This window comes from Triticum urartu, chromosome 5, assembly GCF_003073215.2.
Source record: "Triticum urartu cultivar G1812 chromosome 5, Tu2.1, whole genome shotgun sequence".
Taxonomy (NCBI): domain Eukaryota; kingdom Viridiplantae; phylum Streptophyta; class Magnoliopsida; order Poales; family Poaceae; genus Triticum; species Triticum urartu.
The window spans coordinates 165541216-165561233 of NC_053026.1; the positions used below are offsets into that span (position 1 = coordinate 165541216).

Sequence of the window (20018 nt, forward strand, 5' to 3'; positions counted from 1 at the left end):
ACACCATCTTCGAAGAAGGCCACTACCTATGTATCGAAGGCACCACACCGTCGCAAAATGGGATGGATGCCGCCAGAAGATGGCCACATAGAGAGGGCCAACGCATCACCAACGGGACGCGGAGGCTCGCCTTGAGCAGAACATCGCCGCTACACACATCCAACATCGAAGGAGGGGAGTTCACGCTAGGACGGGAGGGCCACACCGTCGCCGCCACCACCACCCACAAGCACCTCCTGCCCACAAGGCTCCCAAAGCGGCGCCTTCAAGAAGGGAACGGCGCCGAGAGCGCCGCCGCCACCCAACAAAGTTTGGACTTTCGCCTGGAAGACTTAGGAAAGGGGGGGTGGGAGAATCAGCCCATACTAACGCCTCCAAGGAGGGGAACGGCGCCCACGGGTGTCGCTGTCGGCGCGGCCGGCCAGGAATTTTGCCCGATCCTCGCCACTAGCAGCATCTCCTAACCGAGAGCCGGTGACCCAGGGTAGCACGGCCTGACCAGGAAGGCCCGCACGCCGAACAGGGAAGGAGGGGGCAAATCTCGCACATCGGCAGCCATCGCGGAAGCCACCGCCACCGCCCTCGGCCATCGAAATCCCGCCGCCCACGCGTCCTGGACACCGGATCCATCATCTGCGCCGCCGCTTGCCACAAAGCCGGTGGAGCCTTGCCAAGGGAGTCGCTGCTCCAGATCCAAAGCCCCCCGCATGGAGGCAGGGCAGCCGGAAGCCCCGCCGCTACCATCCTTGGCAGCGCCGCGGGGGGAGGGGATCTCTAGTCTAAAGCAGGCCCAAGCATGTCGTTGGCATCAAACTTTGAGGTGTATGTCTGTACCCAACAAATATTCAAACGCATGAGCTATATGTAAGTCATCTGATTTTTTTCTCAAATCAATTTTCTGTGGGAAGGAAGGAGGCCTGGCCGACGAGCAGAGGCGATGGCTCACCGGACAAAATCTAATCACCAGGTATTCTTTAGAGGGGTGATCAAGGGTGTCAGCAGCGCAACAGTGAGGGGAAAGCGGGTAGGTGAGGCAGCACAAGAGCACCAGCAGCCGCAGGTGGTGGATCGATCGGTGGTTGTGGGTTGTTCAGGAGGAAGGAGGCTAGATGTAGAAGACGACGCAGAAGCCGTTCGATGAAGATCCAACGACCAAAAAAAACAAATGCAATTTTGTTTCAAAGACTTGGACTTCGCTGTTACGTACCGTATTGCCCTTCTTATTGCAAGAAGTCACAGTCCTAGACAGAGAAACTGTCTTTATTTTACCAAACTTGGCAATCTCCCTGAACAAACTTGCGATTCGAGTCCATGCATGTTCCCCACAAAATTCATGCGAAATCAGTACCTTTGAAACTTTTCATGAACACATAGCAAATGCAAGATAGAGATTCAAATGTTCACTTCCATGCAACACACCGGCAAAATCAAGCAGGAGATACTTCATTCAATTCAAAAGCAGTTCATAAATGTTTCTGCCTTGCAGATTTCTGAGATTTCAGGGCCTAACTATTAAGTTGCAAATATTCAAGGACAAAGCATCCATGCGGCCATGTCAGTATGCAAGATTTTTGACAATTGCTTTGTCATCTGCTGGAGAACATGAAGAATTCGTTTCGGTACTTCCTTACCAAGGAGAGGCCAAGTGAAGTATATATGGGTAGGGCATAGTTTGAAACAAGTATTTCTTTGTATAGTACTGTTGCCCTGTATCCAAATCCAGCTCAACACAGACGAACAAGCCATGCAAAGGCTGCAGATCAATCGATTTTCCTACCCTTCACTGCTGCAAAAACTTGTTCAATGCAATTGTGTCCAATGCTGAAAATTCATTCGCAGCAGCAAGCACTGCAAGTCCGAGCTTAATGGCGTCATTCTTGCTTTGTGCCTGCATGCACATGTGACATGGCCGGTCAATTTCTTTTTAATAGAATGGTGCTTCCTAAGGTTTGACAGTTGAAAGAAAAGGGAAGAAAGGACAACCTCAATGTTAAGGGGAAGAACTGGATCATGGAGGGATAGCCTCAACAGGAACCAGCCACCATATCCAGAAACTCTGACCTGCGTACCATAGTAATGCAGCATGAAATATTAATCAGTAAAGAACTGAAGATGTATACATCAGCTTAGCAAAGATGATCGACGTACGCCTTCATGATTCTTTGGGGCTTTGCGAAGATTTGGGTCTTTACTGATCACACTCTCCAAATGTTTCAAGATTGATTCTCCATAGTCACGGAAGGGCCTGCAAAAAAGAATAAATTAAACCCATGAACTTTGTCAGTACTTGATATAGAGTACTTAAATACATCTCTGTAGTCAAGCTTGACCGGCTTTTGTTGTGCCAGCATGTGTAATTTACTGCTAAAAAGACAAGGGGTAACCCTATTTTCAAATGGCCAATTAATCTCCTTCAAATGTGAAAGCTCTCTTACCTAGAACATAAAACAATCTAAATCAGAGCATTCCATGGATGTCATGCAGATGAACTCACAATATTAACACATTGAGACATGCTTATGCACAATAGAAGCATGTGACAACTAGAACTCTCAAAGTTAAGCATAAGTTCAATCAATTTTGCTGTAGCAAGTTCAACTAAGGTTCACGCATGCTTCCTACTATAACTATTGTTCCATTTCTATTGAATCTTGGGCCAGTAGTCTTCCATGATATCCCACCTTAACTGGCTACTGAATGAAAGTGTTTTTATTTCAGCCAGTAGTCAAGGCCATGGGTAGCATCATTTTTCTAAAAATGGACTGAATGTTGCTGGTTAGAACTTAACATACCCTCCTTTCAAATCTGCATGATTTTGATCAATCTTCAACCTTATCTCCACTGTCACAGCAGCCTCCTCAAGGCCCTCGACCAAATCAGTCAAAACTTTACTACCGATGTTTGGGTTCAATGTTCTGGCACCAGCAAGTTTATTCAGAAGTTTAACCTAGGGCAAAAAAATAAGAGAAGATAAGTAAGGACGCGTGTGCCAATAAAGAGAGATGGCAATGTGTCCTTGGGAATATGATGTTCCAGTTTTCTTTCCAGGTCAAATGAAATACAGCACATCCGGAACTACAATGATATATACTGTTGGAATTAGTCTAGTAAGGAGGAACTATCTTAAGAATAGAGGGATACAAATAGCAATGCTTCTAAAGTTGTAGCTATAAGAGATTCAGCTATAACATGTCATAAAGGTTCAGAGGGAGATTTCAAACCAACCAATGTTAAGCATAAAATGGCAACATCTTCATCTGGTTCCCATATAATTCCATGTTCATAAAGGTTCAAGGAATGTAGCAGAACAAGAACCCTTACCATCATATACGCTCCATCATCGAGCCAGTGATTCTCTTTTAGTGCTCCATGGCCACTTGTTTCCATCGCCAAATGTGATTCCTCACCAATAGAATTCTGAAATATTCATAATTTGCATTTCATACTACTAGGTATCATGGGACAAATTACAGGGTGATCTGAATCATGAAGAAAGAGTAAACTAACCAGACGAATAGCCTCATCGATTACATTCTTGTATCCTCGCTTGAATCGATGGTGTTTCCCTCCTTGAGCATAAAATAGATAAGAAAATGATTATTTAAGCAAATAAGCACCAAGCTGTGACTAGCACAATACCAAGTTTTCAGTTCAAAAAAAGTATCTACCAAGTTTCTTCTCAATAAATACAGTCAGTCCATCTGATGTCACGCTATCAGTCACAACAGTGGTTCCTGGATGCTAGTAGCAGATCAATGAATTAGTTAAGACACAAGCAACAGAGTAATACGAAACAAAACTGCAGCTCCACAAAATCTTACCTCCTCAAGAACTATGGCAGACATCAAAGCAATTAATCGGTTGCGGTTCAACTCACGTCCACTGGAATCAACAGCAGCTGACCTGCAAAAATCAAGATTTTTAGCATTGATGTTATTACGCATATGCAGAATCTCAATGATTATTTTTGCACCTGTCAACATCCGTATCAAATATGATGCCCAAGTCTGCCTTATTATTAAGCACTGCTTGTGTAATGGCTTCCATTGCAGCTTTGTCCTCAGGATTCGGAATATGATTGGGAAACAAACCTAAATATGTAGTTCATAATGAGAGAAAGGCCACAAAGAGATTACTGGAATGAAGAAAAGATCCAGCTATTACCATCAGGCTCCAGGAATTGGCTCCCATCAGTAACAGCTCCTAATGGTTTTAGTACCTTGTCCTGGTCCAATAACCACAGCAATTCCAGAAGGCAATATTAGATAATTTCAGCAGCCCATTTTAAGTATTCAATCGGCATGTTGGCACCAATGCAATGGATCAACCTTGGTTAAAGAGATTATAGTGATTCTAAGTATCAACAAATTCTGTGCAATGGGCATTCTATTTAGTATTTATCATTATTATATGACTTCCTATCTAGTATCTACAAGTCAAGTTCATTTGTATGTATATTCCTAGCCCTGCCCAAAACAACCCATATTTCATTATACTGGAAATGCAAAACAGATAAAAAAACTTGCAAAATACACAGATGATGATGGCCTTCAATCATGGGAAAATATCAGGTGCTACCGCCCCTTAAATGCTCACGTGCTCCCAACTTTCAGAAAATATATTTAAATGTTTCAAAAATTCGGATTTTTGTGTGAATGTTTTCAAGACATGTGCCTACAATCTGTAAAAAATTCAAATCCAATGTACACGTGGAGAAACAAAAAGGACACTATTCACATATGGATTTGTCCTTTTTGTTTCTCCATGTGTATTTCAAATTTGGATTTGAAATTTTTAGGAGATCAACTTCAGGCTATTGTGTGTTTGTGGGAGGAAATTTGATTGAAGAGAAGCTTGTCCGACATCGTCTGAGATGGTTTGGGCATATTGAACGCAGGCCTCCAGAAGCTCCAGTGCATAGCAGACAGCTAAAGCGTGCTGATAATGTCAAGAGAGGTCGGGTAGACCAAACTTGACATGGGAGGAGTCCGTAAAGAGAGATCTGAAGGACTGGAGTATCAGCAAAGAACAAGCCATGGACAGGGGTGCGTGGAAGCTAGCTATCCATGTGCCAGAACCATGAGTTGATTGCGAGATCTTATGGGTTTCAGCTCTAGCCTAACCCAACAGACAGTTGTGTCTAGATCAACAGCAGAAGCTGAGTATAGAACATCATTATCTCAAGGATTGAGTGAGATGCTCTGGGTGAAGAACCTACTGGGCGAGTTGAAACTTTAGAGGAAGGGACCGCTGAGAGTGTGGTGTGACAATCAGTCAGCTATAAACATTGCCAATAACCCAGTTCAACATGATAGGACAGGACAGAACATGCGGAAATTGTTCGTTAAGGAGAAACTTGACGCTGGGTTCTTCAGCCTTACTCATGTCAGCTCTGGGCAGCAAATTGCAAATTGCTTGACAAAGGACTGGGAACAAATGATTGTAACTTGGCATGTGATAAGATGGGGTTGATAGATATCTACAACCCATCTTGAGGGGAAGTGTTGAACCGGTATGGGCCTGGCCCATCACCTCTTAGGCCCAAGTGGGCTCTCTAGTATAAGCATCCAGGAGGGCTCTCTCCCAGCCAAGAGACCTAGCCGCCAGCGCCGACACACACGAACGAGAGCAGAGCAGGTATGCTCCGTCTCATACTCAACATGTTTTCTTCCCCCTATGTGCAAGGATTGGGTTGAAACAAAAATAAACTCACAGGCCAACATGTGGCCTTGGCCTCTATAGGACACTGTCCGAACACTCAATGACAATTGTGGTATGAATTTGTTGTGAACCTCGATTCACAATGGGATAACTACCACACTGAAGATAGGCAGACGGCACGGCTGTGAGGGATTGAGTAGACATAGGTTGGTACGAGAGAATAACTAGGAGAGATCAAATTGACTGTTCTTGCTTGCCTCAACCCAAGATACATGGTAATGGTATGCTTATATAGTACTGTAGATGCTTAGCCTTAACCTTCCTAATACAATGGGACTCCTTATAGAACTCCCATCTCAACACCTAGCCTACCAAATATGCTAGCGCACTCCTCTCTGTTTGGACTCCCACCTGGACCTGGTAGTCCACAAAAAAATTAGTCTGTTACTACTTATTACCACACCAAACCCAAATTCAAGCCCCATGGCAGATAGATTTATCGAAATCAAAATTTTATGTTCACTGAGTCAGCCATAAGCACATATTCTAATAATTTGACGTAACAACCTAATATTTCACCAGGGCTCATATTCGCCCTGGGGAAAAAATCCGGTTTCTGCTGGCAACCAGATTGAGTGGATATGACTACAAATTCAAAACCAGACAATCTTTTTTTTAATGCTAAGTTCAAATTCAGAAAACTTAATGTTTTGCATAATCTGTTGTCTTATATGGGAGTAACAACTAAGTTGAAATAACTAAACTTCTGTTTCTATTAGAATAATGTGTCTATAATATTGCATAAGAAAACTGAGAAAATATCCAATAGACTTGTCGATCAGTTGGCCGAAGGTAAGGATAGAATGCACAACACAAAAACCCTGACTGAAAAAACATACTGCTACAGAACAAGTAGGAGTAAACACATTACCACAAAAAAGCCACCTGCTCCATTCCCTGCATCAACAACTATGTGCAGTCCCTCCAATGGTTTCTCTAAGACCAAATGGACAAAAATATAAGCATAGAGAAAGTCATTTTCCTTCATATTTATCTTCTCTATATTCAATCATTTCACAGTTAGCTATCAGATTAATCTTCCACATAGGCAATAGTCACATATTTGAATACAAATAGAATGTGAGATACATGAACCAGTAGCTTTCTAATGAGCAGATAAAAAGGTATATGAATAGTAGAAATTGACATGTGTAATGCATCCGAGAAATGTGGATTGTAAAATAACAATAATACTTATGCCCCCTTTATTTTTATATACACCGCATAGGGGGTGCAAAGCGGTGTCCCGCAAAGACCCGCCAAAGAGACAAATAGTATAAACTAGTATAACACACTCTACTTCAGCTGGAACTAATTTTAGTTTTGCATATGAAGCGGGCCAGGTTCAGGCGCCTAGCTCCGCATATTAGCTTTGACTGAAGTCAAACTTTATAAAGTTTGACTAAGTTTATAGAAAATAATATGAACATTTACAACAACAGATCTATATGATGTGAAAATATATTCAGTGTTGAATCCAATGGTATTGATTTGGTATTGTGTATGTTTTATAGTTTTCCTATAAACTTGGCCCAAGTTTATAAAGTTTGACTTCAAACAAAAGCTAATATGCGGAGTAAATAAAAACAGAGGGAGTATAAGATAGAATAAAGCATATAATATTAATGATTAATATCACAGCAACTAGGATCAAGCAAAATATAAATAGAATGTGAAATTCATCAGCAAGATAATTTGTTTATTGAGCGCATGAAATTTATATACGTAATGACAATGAGAAATCAATCAATGGCGGAAATAAAAACATCAGATATGCAAAGCAAAGGCAAGAAATCAAACGTGATCGAGCATAAATTGCCTAATGAATCAAAATACAGTATAAAATAAGCATATGATGAACACCTTTGTTTCCAGCAGATTTACGAACTGCTTGCACTAGATCGGAAGCATAAATTGACATGTAGTCCACATGAGTTACGACACCGGTCTGTTCTTGTTTGCCACAATGCGCAGATTCCTCGTATATTCTAGAAGCCCGCTCCAATATATCTTTAATATCAGTCTTATTTAGACCACCATCACTTGTAAAAAACTTGAAACCATTCCGATTGTAGGGCAAATGGCTCGCTGTACAGAACCAGTGAAAAAAATAGTGAGCCTATATTTAACAAAACTTTAAGAAATGAAGTAGAAATGATCTCTGAACTAATGCAGAGTTGCAAAACGTTGCTGTCAGAATGAGGACACATGCACGTAAGATATATAAGGCCTCTTGCAGTGGGTAGTATCGTAACGCAAAATACCACTTTAGTTACTACCTTCCCATTGCATAGCATCATAGTGCTACCTTGTTTATTCATTTGTAGAATCTAAATGTGAAATTGTGACTGTACAATATCTATTTGCCATTAAATTTCCTTCTTCTGTGTGCTATGATACTACTACCACCTCTCTCATCTTCAATTGTAGTGCCACATCATCTTAATGATTACATGGCACTGCATGATACTTGTGTATGGGTTCTTGTCCCATTTCTTTTTCTTAATATAATGATACGCAGATCTCCTGCGTGTTCAAAAAAAAAAAAACTGCAGCGGGGGAGGCCTAATCAGAATACATAGGTTCCAGTGAAGAATAAGACAATCACATAAACGATTTTCTGCGCAACCATCTAGTGAGAACACCATCTAAACAATATATTTGTCAGTCTTTTCTTTTCACTCTCTTGTTCACCATTAGCATCAAATTCGTATATATGACACAACACTAATATGTCAGATTTGAGTTTAGTAAATCTGTTTGTACCACAATAGAAATACTGAACATCCTGGTAATCAATGGCTAAAGGTTCTACAGGAATCACCACTGTTGGTAGGCAGCCAATGGCTAAAGGTTCTACAGGAATCACCACATGTTGTGGTACTACCATACTGTTGTCAGACATATGGTATTTCATACTTTTAATCTCTTGGATTCCAGATCTAAGCCAAGCATAATATCATCAACAGTGTAATTTGCATTATTTTTGCCACCTTCTACGATAGTGTTGAGGGGTAAGATTGTTGCAGTGCGAGCAAGTGTCGTCATTGACAATAGTTAAGACAGGTGTATAAGGAAGTCGTGGGACAGGTTACCGTATACTTGCGAGAATCAGAAAGATGTTTGTCCATGACTCCCAATAGAGCAAGACATAATCCCACAGAATGGTGTGACCTCTAGTACAAATCCGTCAACAGGGTAAGCTTTCCTTGTGAAGTTTCCGTCCGAGCCCAGTGCTCGGAGCAAATTTCATTCGACCCAGATCGCCTGAGTGGATCGCCTCGAAGAAGCTTTAGATCTTGTTAAGAGTTATATTGATGATGGCCTTTGGCCTTTTGTATTCTAGCCTCTTGGCATTCTCTTGTACATGTATATATGATGGCTTGGCCTCCTAATAATATCAAGTTGCATATTTCCCTAACATGGTATTAGAGCATTACATTAGGTTTTTTTCCGCACGCGCAACTCATGCTTCATCCGATCCCATCTCGCGTCCGCTGGTACTCTTGGCCGTCGCTGTCCTCTTCCCTGCCGCCTGCCGGCAGCCACTGCTCCTTCCTTGTGGCTGATCGCTGCTGCTGTTTTGCCACACCCGCTCGCCCGATCCAGCCCCACCATCACAGACTGCTGTTCTATCTCCCAGCACCACCACATCTAGCCACCTCTCTTCACCACGCCACAACCAGATCGAAGAGAAGAAGAGAGCGAGGGCCAAGGGAAGATCGGGAGTACCAGGGAGATCGCGGGTATCTGATCCCTTGCGCGAACTGCACCTCACCAGACAGAAATGTTTACTTCGGACGAAAGTTTCATTCAATTTGCTTCCGGCTTACCCCGCCCAGGGTGCCGGCCCTTCCTCCCTGTCAGGCCGCCCCCGAGAAGGCCGTCCGCCGCCGCCGGGATCAGGCCGCCCCCGAGAAGGCCCTCCACCGCCGCCAGTGATCAGGCCGCCGCCCACTGCCTATCGGGGGCTGATTCTCTGGCCGCCACCGGCTCCGCTCCATCTCGCCCGTCGGACACGCCTGTGCCACCGGCGACCCCTGCAGGCTCGCCTGTGCCGCTTCCGCTCGTCATTCCATGAACGAGGCCGCTTCGTGTGTTATCCTAAGCATGGGCAACTCGGGCCACATTTTGGGCCTCGGCTGCTGTTGACACCTTTGGCCCTGTTTCGGGCGTATTCTGTTGGATTGGAGATTGAGTTAAAAAAAAAGAGTAAAAAAAAGAGGTACAATGCTTTCGTCGGGTACACCTCTTCATCGCCGTTGGATGTTTTTTGGTGGTGTTCCATACATTGATCCTGTCACGCACATGCTTGCCCGCTTGGAGACGGTGGTTGTCGCTCTACTTCGACACCTTTTGCGACTTCCACCGGTGTTGTTGGCCGCCCTACATCGACTCCTCTGGCAGCTTCCGCGCGCAGCGGTGACCGCTCTACGTCGACTCCTCTCACGGCTTCCGCGCGTGGCGGTGACCGTTCTACGTCGACTCCTCTCACGGCTTCCGCACGCAGCGGTGACCACTCTACGTCGACTCCTCTCGCGGCTTCCGCGCGCGGCGGTGATCGCTCTATGTCGACTCCCCCAGTGGCTTCCACATATGGCTCTACGTCGACTCACTACTCTCGGTCGACTCTGCACGCGGCTTCCACGGGTGGTGAAGACTGCTTTTTATCAATAGGTGCTTCTACCTCGACCTCTTCCGCCATGTCCCTATCTCCGCGTGAGATTAAGCAGCTGCAATCTCTGCTTGCTACTTGGGATTCTTCACCAACAAGTTCTGCAGGTTCCGTGACTGACTCTTCTGGCACTGAGAAACCACCTTCTAGTCATTCAGGTACATCCCCATGGATTCTTGATACTGGAGCATCTTTTCATATGACATATGACTCTTCCACTTTGACCTCCGTTCGACCTGTTGAGTCTCCTGTTCGTGTTCTTACAGCTGATGGCACTCCCTTGCCTGTAGCTAGTCGAGGCACTCTTAGCACTTCTTCATTTCATGTTCCCTCTGTCGCTCATGTTCCTCGACTTACCATGCAGCTCATATCTGGTGGTCAGATTGTTGACTCTAGTTGTAGGGTCATCCTTGACTTTGATTCATGTTCCGTCCAGGATCATCGCACGGGCACTCTACTTGGTGCTGGCCCTCAACGCTCTGATGGTCTTTGGGAGCTTGACTGGCTACGTCTTCCTTCCGCTCATTGTTCAAGAAAGCGTTCTTAAGCGACGCTTAAGCGCGATTAAGCGCTGAGCGATGGCAAAGCGCTTCGTTTTTGCCCTAAGCGGTAGATTAAGCGTTTTTTATTTAAATTTGACCAAAATTTGGCAATTTTTGTACTTCTGCTGGTCTGCTTGCGCAATAATGGCAATATGCTATTTATCTTATTACTAGGCTATGTTCAAGAACTATTTCCTTCATATTTTGGTAAAATTCTGTCCACATGATATCTGTTAGGTTATGTCTATTTGAACTGAACTGCATTTTAGTTGTTATTTTGCTTGCTATGCTAACCTGATATGTATTTGCTATTGTGTGAACTGTATTTCAGATGCTACTTCAATTACCCATGTGCCATGCTTCCTATTTTCATGTGTATATCATTCAAAATCTGTCAAATTCTAGCCAATTTCAAAAAACGCTTAAGTACGATTAAGCTGCGCTTAAGCGCTCATTGCTCTAAGCTGTGGCCTTCCGCTTCGCTTACGCTTTCCGCTTTCTTGAACATTGCTTCCGCTGCCACCGCTGTCAGTCTCGTAGCTCCTGTTGCTGCATCTACCAGTTCTTTTCAGCAGTGGCATCATCGTCTTCGCCATTTATGTGGTTCTCGTCTCTCGTCTTTGGTTCATCGTGGTGTTCTGGGGTCTGTCTCCGGTAACGCTTCGTTGGATTGTCTGGGTTGTAGGCTTGGTAAGCAGATTCAGCTACCCTATCCTCACAGTGAGTCGGTGTCCGAGCGCCCTTTTGACCTCGTTCACTCTGATGTTTGGGGCTTGGCTCCCTTTGCTTCAAAAGGGGGTCACCGCTACTATATTATCTTTATAGACGATTTTTCGCGGTACACTTGGATCTATTTCATGTCTTCTCGTAGTGAGGTCTTATCTATATACAAAAAATTTGCTGCCATGGATCAAACCCAGTTTTCCACTCCTATTCGTGTTTTTCGTGCAGATTCAGCTGGTGAGTATATCTCCGCGCTGCGAGGATTCCTTGCTGAGCAAGGTACTCTTCCTCAGTTCTCTTGCCCTGGTGCTCATGCTCAGAATGGTGTGGCTGAGCGCAAACACCGTCACCTTCTTGAGACGGCGCGTGCGATGATGATCGCCGCCTCTCTTCCGCCTCACTTCTGGGCTGAGGCTGTTACCACTTCCACGTATCTCATTAACATTCAGCCATCTGCTGCTCTACAGGGTGGCATTCCTCTCGAGCGTCTTTCTGGTCGTTCTCCTGATTATTCGGTGTTTCGCTTGTTTGGTTGCGTTTGCTATGTTTTGCTTGCCCCTCGTGAACGCACCAAACTGACTGCTCAGTCTGTTGAGTGTCTTTCTTGGATACAGTGATGAGCATAAGGGCTATCGGTGTTGGGATCCCGTTGGTCGTCGGATGCGTATTTCTCGGGATGTGACCTTCGATGAGTCTCGTCCCTTCTACCCGCGTCCATCCTCCTCGACATGGATTTTAACTCTCCAAACTCAGTGTTGTGGATCCACCCTGAGTTTGAGGGGAGTCTTAAGAGTTATGTTATGTTTCCATGTAGCCTGTATAGTTCCCCTGTAGTATAAGGGGTGTTAAGAAGTGCCGTTTGCCCCCCAGGAAATACATGTTGCATATTTCCAACAGTATGCCCTGAAAGAACGAAGTGTTTGTGTGTGATTTCGATGTGGTAATGGACAGTGGCACTAGGAGAGATTCCAGGGTGAAGTCGTGCCGTGTTTACACTGTTAGTAGTGTTAGGGAAAAAAATCTGGTAGAAACCAATGGGCCAGATAAAGTTGTGACTGCATGAATATGCACTTGCTGAGATGGGTAAATGTCAAATAAATAAAGAGCGATAAAAATAGTCAAACAGTGTCAGCAGGCAACAATACATATAGTTGGTAGAGGAACTGATTACTGATATATACAAATGCTTGATTGTGATGGAGCGTATCAAACTGGGAATAGTACCTGTTATCATTATGCCTCCATCTGCTGGGCAATGATGTATCGCATCTTCGGTAAGTGTGCTGTTGAACATTGCCGGTGTTGAAGCCAATCTATATATATAACACATTGTCAGAACTGAATACTGAGAAGGATACTGCTCATCTACTTAACATATTTTCAAATATTATTAATTATTTTTATCACAGTTAGTTTGCCGTCTGAGGGCTGCTCTTAAGTCATGCCGGTATGGGTTTCTTATGTTTGTCTCTGGAAAAGGATTTGTCTCTAGTGTCCATTTTGCTATGGTCATGCCTGGGAGGTTGACCATGGAAGCCATTTTCTTGGTACGACAACTTATGGAGAGATACAGGGAGCAAAAGAAGGACTTGCATATGGTGTTCATTGACTTGGAGAAGGCCTATGATAAGATACCACGGAATGTCATGTGGTGGACCTTGGAGAAACACAAAGTCCCAGCAAAGTACATTACCCTCATCAAGGACATGTACGATAATGTTGTGACAAGTGTTCGAACAAGTGATGTCGACACTGATGACTTCCCGATTAAGATAGGACTGCATCAGGGGTCAGCTTTGAGCCCTTATCTTTTTGCCTTGGTGATGGATGAGGTCACAAGGGATATACAAGGAGATATCCCGTGGTGTATGCTCTTTGCGGATGATGCAGTGCTAGTTGACGATAGTCGGACGGGGGTAAATAGGAAGTTAGAGTTATGGAGACAAACCTTGGAATAGAAAGGGTTTAGGCTTAGTAGAACTAAAACCGAGTACATGATGTGAGGTTTCAGTACTACTAGGTGTGAGGAGGTTAGCCTTGATGGGCAGGTGGTACCTCAGAAGGACACCTTTCGATATTTGGGGTCAATGTTGCAGGAGGATGGGGGTATTGATGAAGATGTGAACCATCGAATCAAAGCCGGATGGATGAAGTGGCGCAAAGCTTTTGGCATTTTCTGTGACAAGAGAGTGCCACAAAAGCTAAAAGGCAAGTTCTACAGGACGGCTGTTCGACCCGCAATGTTATATGGCGCTGAGTGTTGGCCGACTAAAAGGCGACATGTTCAACAGTTAGGTGTGGCGGAGATGCGTATGTTGAGATGGATGTATGGCCACACGAGGAAGGATAGAGTCCGGAATGATGATATACAAGATAGAGTTGGGGTAGCACCAACTGAAGAGAAGCTTGTCCAACATCGTCTGAGATGGTTTGGGCATATTCAGCGCAGGCCTCCAGAAGCTCCAGTGCATAGCGGACGGCTAAAGCGTGCGGAGAATGTCAAGAGAGGTCGGGGTAGACCGAATTTGACATGGGAGGAGTCCGTTAAGAGAGACCTGAAGGATTGGAGTATCACCAAAGAACTAGCTATGGACAGAGGTGCATGGAAGCTTGCTATCCATGTGCCAGAGCCATGAGTTGGTCGCGAGATCTTATGGGTTTCACCTCTAGCCTACCCCAACTTGTTGTTGTCCATTTTGCTAGGGTCATCCGCCGCTTCAACTGGGATCATGCCGGGTATGGGTTTCTTATGTGCTTGTCTCTGGAAAAGGATTTGTCTTGTGCAATTTATAAGGCACGGATGCCACATGAATCATATTGTTTATTCTTTTGCAGAACATGCCATCAGGGAAGATTTAATATTATTTTGTTGACACTTTAGTAGATGCATAGACATTAGTAGCATAGACCTGAATAACTGTAGCTGAATGCATAACCAAGACTCCAAGAGTAGGCATGCACACATACATACATGGAATGCTGGATCAAGTGGATGGCATATTCTCGGCTCACCACTTTACATAAGGGCAATATGGACGTTCTCTTGATTTAACAGCCTTGGACGGCAAGTTAACAGCGATAGCAAAGAATGAAGGCTATTTGAAAATGGATGGCATGGAATGAATAAGGAGTTATTCTGGTGATATCTGACAGGATAGGGTTTTATATACTGGTAAATAAGCAATTTTGTCTTGGATATTTGACTCATTTGTTGGCATGTCAGAGTAGAGAGGTCACATTTATGAAGAGCTCAAACGGGCAAACCCCTTGGAACAGTTAAAAGTGAGTTTATAGCTTCCCAAGAACGGATGTATGAAAGTGAGTTTCTAGATTCCCAATAATGGATGTCTACCCTTGCAATAGAAAAAGGATGTGTGCAGATTATAAGTACAAAAAGATCTCACATGACAAGAAAATTCAGATTGCCTCTGTGTTTTTGGTCCCTGCTAGAGTCTATACAACACAGAAGATCTCATATCTTGAATGTAAGCAAAAAGAAGTTTGAACTCACCCAAACTGTAGAACATCATGTCCGACAGCAGTGATTCCATGAGTAACTGCATTCTGAAAACAATTACTGTTCAATATTCAATAATCAAATAATTATCCAAATGTTACTCATGAACTTTGTTTGGGTGGGGAGGGTAGCGAAATTCCAAATGAAATTGTTGATCAGTTTAAGCATCACAACGCGATATTTATGAACTTTGTTTGGGTGGGGAGGGTAGCGAAATTCCAAATGAAATAGTTGATCAGTTTAAGCATCAGAACGCAGGCGATACTTATGAACTTTATAGGCACAAAGGATATCGAAACAGCAGCAACCAACATGACCATCATAAATTTGTATCATTCAAAAATCCTGCAAACAGAGAAGGCAGACCTAGACCTGTCCTGAAGCTGTTGAGGAAATGTAGCTGCAATCTAATCACACTTTTAACACTTCCCTTACTTCTTCTGATGTCTAGGCTCCATCAGGCCTATCCATCTATGGTGTATACTTAAATGTGTGCTGTGCATGATTATTTGTCTTAAAATTGCGATAGACATGTTCCGGACTCTGGACCTATTGGCTCTGCTATCGTAATTCATCCAGAACCTTAAGCTTTTAAGGAAATGTGAGCGATCTACTCAAACTTAACAACTAAGGATGTAAGTATTTAAGCATGCACATCTACAAATAGGGTTCTACTCGGGTTTAACTTTAAGCTTTTTTTAGAGGGAGAGTGTGCGTAGGGTGGTACTACCAATTCCCAATTAATTCCCAGAGCTCGAACATGTGATGAGAATTCCACCTCCAACACAATAACAGAATGCCAGCTACCCAATGAGCTGAAGATAAAAATCGGTCACCATATGTTATCCGATTCGACAGAAACTACCCTAGTTTCTCGGCTAACTCTTTGAATGACCGGAAAGTCCAAACCATGACTTGTTGGAACATGGTTTTGGTCTAATAATGGCTTAAGTAAGAATACAAAACTAGAAATAATAAATTAGACAAAAATGCACACAGGACCTTGTGGGTCCTTTTTCTAAATGCATAGAAATCAGGTACCTGCAATTTATGAGCAGAAATTCGTGAATCATGTCCAACAGAGATTCTTAAACGTCTCAAGCCATCGGCTTCCTTCTTGTTTAATAACCATGCAGCAAATGCAGCAGCTATAGCTTCAGCGACAAGCTCCGTGAGATTGAGAGGCTCACCTTCAACCCCAGCAATAGCAACACCACGAATATCACTGTAAAACAAAATAGTCTGTATAAAAGAAGTTGATTTTTTTTGTAACATATCATACATATGAACACACATATCTAGAACATCTTGAAACTGTCCATCAAATGCCTCTTCAGGTTTCTTAACGAACGTGAATAATACACTAGTTTCAACAAATTAGACGACTCTAAAAGCTAATTTCAAATGGGAGTCGACTTTGTACTGCCATATTTTGCATTATTCGAGTACAATATTAATTCACAAGAATCATATCATCCAATCACAAAGAAATCACTGGAAGCAATATAATATTTCAAAGAGTTTATCCAACACAACCATTGATGCATGATAACAGCATTATACCTGAGAAATGCTTGATGAAAATAAAGTTATGGAAAGCTGCAAGACATATGCACCCATTTGACGGAGCAGTAAAGACTTTGGGTGTCGAATGTCACAATCATTGTTTGTGACGCCGTTCATGCCAAAGAAGGGAACCACTGCTAAGGATGACATGCTAAACCTCACATATACCATACAAATTGGCAATATGGTGTACTGTTCTGCTAACTGATGACAAGTTGACCTGCTGATCAAGCAGGAAGTTTCTATGCACTGATGCATGGTTATATGTATGGGTTAAAACATGGTTGGACACCCACAGACACTTGCATCCTCTTCCCACTTTTTTGGGTTAGGGGTTTTATTCCGACATATCGTGCATGCCACCTCTCTGTAAAATAAAGTATCCCTTGCACTTGGCAGCGAAAGTATCAATGAGTACTCTTGCTTTGGCAAACACTACTTTTCCATGGTAATTTTGAAAATTAGATTTCACATATCTTCTATTTAATGTGATATATGACTACTAATAAATCTCTGAATATTGCAACATATATGAAGATGTAGCTGTTTTCCATTGGGTACTCAGATCTTTGCTGGGTCAATATGTTCAGAATATTTTTTAAGAAAAATGTGTATGGAAAGTTGCTTACTGCTAAAAGGCGAACTAACAGAAACAGTCCGACAAGCATCGATTCTCACCCAAGGATTGGGATACAAAATCTTGTCTACGTAATAGATGGCCTAAAGACAGCAGAGTAGACAAGCAAATGTAGATATCAACAATACTTAATTGGCCATTTCTGTGAACTACCAAAGCAACTAAATTAAATATTCAATAAGAAAAAATGGGATTGAAAAGCTTATGCACGTCATTGTCTATTGACAAACATATTTCATTGCTTTTGGAAAAAAACACCAAGGAAATAAAGTACATGTTTTGTTACCATGCATATAGCAAAAAAGAAAAATATACAGTCTCGCTATAAGAATTAAGAGCATGCAATGCCAAGGAGAGTATCATACAAAGTAGAAACCTTGTTATACCTGCCATTTTGGAGCTTGAGGAAATCAACTTTGTCAATGGACAAGACATCACTGGCACCTTGAGTAGCTGTAATGGAAGTTATGTAAGAAAGTTTTCAGAATTTCGCATGAGCATACATGGCACAGCAGAAACTATCTAAAACCAGTAACCAAGCTATGATCTGACATAAAATAATTGGAAAATAAGCCAATATTTGACAGACACACCATATTGAGCGGGTAAAAAAAACCTACGTAAACTAATAACGATCATTGAGAGCCTAGAACAGACCATTGCAGCTAATATTTGCTTGTTTCCCGAAGCTAATCCATGCTGTTGATGTGGTATTTAACCACTTGGCTGAAGTATCAGCTAATGATAATCTACACCCCTGGACGGAATGCATGCTGCGGGTATTGAGGGCACAAAAATCACAGGTATATCTTGTGTTGTGCCTAGTCCGTGGACCATCTTGTGCCAAGAATGCATTTTGTATGGCCTTCGCTGATAATGCTGCACAAATGTCCAAATCTATCAGCTTCTTCTATTCTTATGACAGTGCACAAGATAATTGCTTATTTGGGTCATTTATAGCATAGTTTTGTTCCACAAAATATACAGAAATATTTGTACTCTCTCATTTCTCAAATATATGGTACAAGAATATAGGCATGTGTGAAAACCATGCCCTATATATTACTCCAGAACCTATTTAGCAACTAATTAAAGAAGGGATGCACGGGCTAAGAATTGAAGAAATCTCCTTTGAAAGATAAAATGCTTATATCTAGGAATAAGATTAGAATGATAGAATACTTAGATTAAGGAACAATCAAACTGTGTATTTTTCTTGAAGCCAACATTCAGTTCAAAACTGGAAGTGGAATTTCATTAAAAAGGAACTAGAAACATCTTTGAATAAAAACAATATTGGCTAAAATGCAAGTATTAGCCACTAGCTGAATCTCGAAATACAATGCTTAACAACAACTATCATAACACCACGAAATATGGTCCATATGGATCTTTCTGGGCCCGAAGGCAGCCACAGAGAGCTGCCAGCAAAAAGAAAGGCCCTAAATTTTGCTGTCAGTCTTCATCCACGGTGGTTTTCCATGAACTCAAATGAATTTCACCAGCCGTTCAAGTTTCTTATTTTCTTTGTTTGACAAGCAGTGATTGAATCAGTTTAAAATTTCAGTCAGATATAACTACGATTGTCGAAAGTTAGTCCTCCGATCGAAGAGGCAAGCAGATAAAACCAACAATTCTTACATTCATCAACCCAAGGAAATTTCGCCATGCCCCTAATCCCACTAATCTATTCTCTCCTGCACAACGCATTGGGCTGACGTGGATTTCCACCCATTCCATCGGTCTAAACAAACCCTTCTACGGTTGGAAAATAGAAGCGGTGGCCAATCGGAAACTTCACCTGGCTCCCTTCTATTCCGAATACGCCCACGAATCCCCCACACGGCGCGAGAGAACGAACGGCAATCCTTTCTACGGCCATGGATTCCGCCCGCGCTTCCCTGGCTCTACGCTTCTGCCCTTCACGGACCGGTCGGGGCTTGCGGCCACGGATTCGAATACGGGATACGGTTCAATTCGATCGGGCGGATCAACTAGAGTAGCTGTTGTACGTACTGCGGGGTGTAAGGAGGAGGATGCGAATCACTGACCGGCCATGGATGTGAGGAGGAAGAGCTCGCGGGAAGCCGGCTTTGCTGTGCGTATGCGCGGACGGCGTGCACGAGGTGTGGAGGGCAGAGAGGGGGTTTTTTCTGCGGGGAGGAAGGCAGAGCAGGGAGTTGTGTTGTTGGATACTTGGATCAGATCGAGCATCTCAAGGTGCGCGGCACCGTCGATATAAGATCCACAGCCTGGTTGCTACTGTCGACCGTGCCTTTTTTCTCGTCCGTCGACGACGGACGGGAGCAATGAAATTGATCAGCTGGAACTGTCGGGGTATTCTTGGTGCCCCAACAGTTCGTTCATTTCTGAATACTAGTAAGCGTGTACGTGTAACACACGTATAATCATAGAAAAATACGAGATATCATACAAATCACTATCTAACAATAGCACACTTACAAAAAGTTGGACCATCTCAAGGTTTTCTTCTAGCTCTGCACCAATACTTTTTACTGAAAAAGAATCATACACGCCTACCTACGTATTGTATGACATGGCCATAAATCTGTCTTAAAATGATACCATGAATCTAGTGAATCCACAATGAATCTTTCAACTGAACTAAATCCACGA

The 20018-nt window shown here is 43.0% G+C and overlaps 1 protein-coding gene across 3 annotated transcripts; it reads right to left on the minus strand.

Annotated features, from left to right (window-relative positions):
* Nucleotides 1–1424: 1424 nt before the first annotated feature.
* LOC125508274 (phosphoglucomutase) lies at nt 1425–19606 on the minus strand. 3 transcript variants are annotated; one of them, XM_048672929.1, is made up of 18 exons: nt 19433–19599; nt 18039–18260; nt 17768–17834; nt 16220–16403; nt 15173–15225; nt 12886–12974; nt 7585–7809; nt 6593–6657; nt 4165–4225; nt 3974–4091; nt 3822–3903; nt 3669–3741; nt 3508–3569; nt 3322–3417; nt 2793–2947; nt 2149–2245; nt 1984–2061; nt 1425–1888 (listed from the first exon to the last, which is right to left on the minus strand). In XM_048672929.1, exons 1-18 carry the CDS (start codon nt 19593–19595, stop codon nt 1781–1783), a joined length of 1998 nt encoding a protein of 665 aa, XP_048528886.1. In that variant the 5' UTR covers nt 19596–19599; the 3' UTR covers nt 1425–1780. The 3 variants fall into 3 exon arrangements, with proteins under 3 accessions (XP_048528886.1, XP_048528888.1, XP_048528887.1); XM_048672931.1 differs by having other exon boundaries at nt 18002–18260; XM_048672930.1 differs by lacking the exon at nt 18039–18260 and having other exon boundaries at nt 19433–19606.
* Nucleotides 19607–20018: the final 412 nt, after the last annotated feature.

Excerpts from the sequence above, each read along its gene's own strand:
- LOC125508274 (XM_048672929.1), bottom strand. The coding sequence starts at position 19,595 with ATGCTCGATCTGATCCAAGTATCCAACAACACAACTCCCTGCTCTGCC. Across the intron at positions 16,404-17,767 it reads CTCAAGCTCCAAAATGGCAG|TGATATTCGTGGTGTTGCTA; the intron begins GTATAACAAGGT and ends TTTGTTTTACAG. Across the intron at positions 7,810-12,885 it reads TGGAGGCATAATGATAACAG|CGAGCCATTTGCCCTACAAT; the intron begins GTACTATTCCCA and ends GGTTCTGTACAG.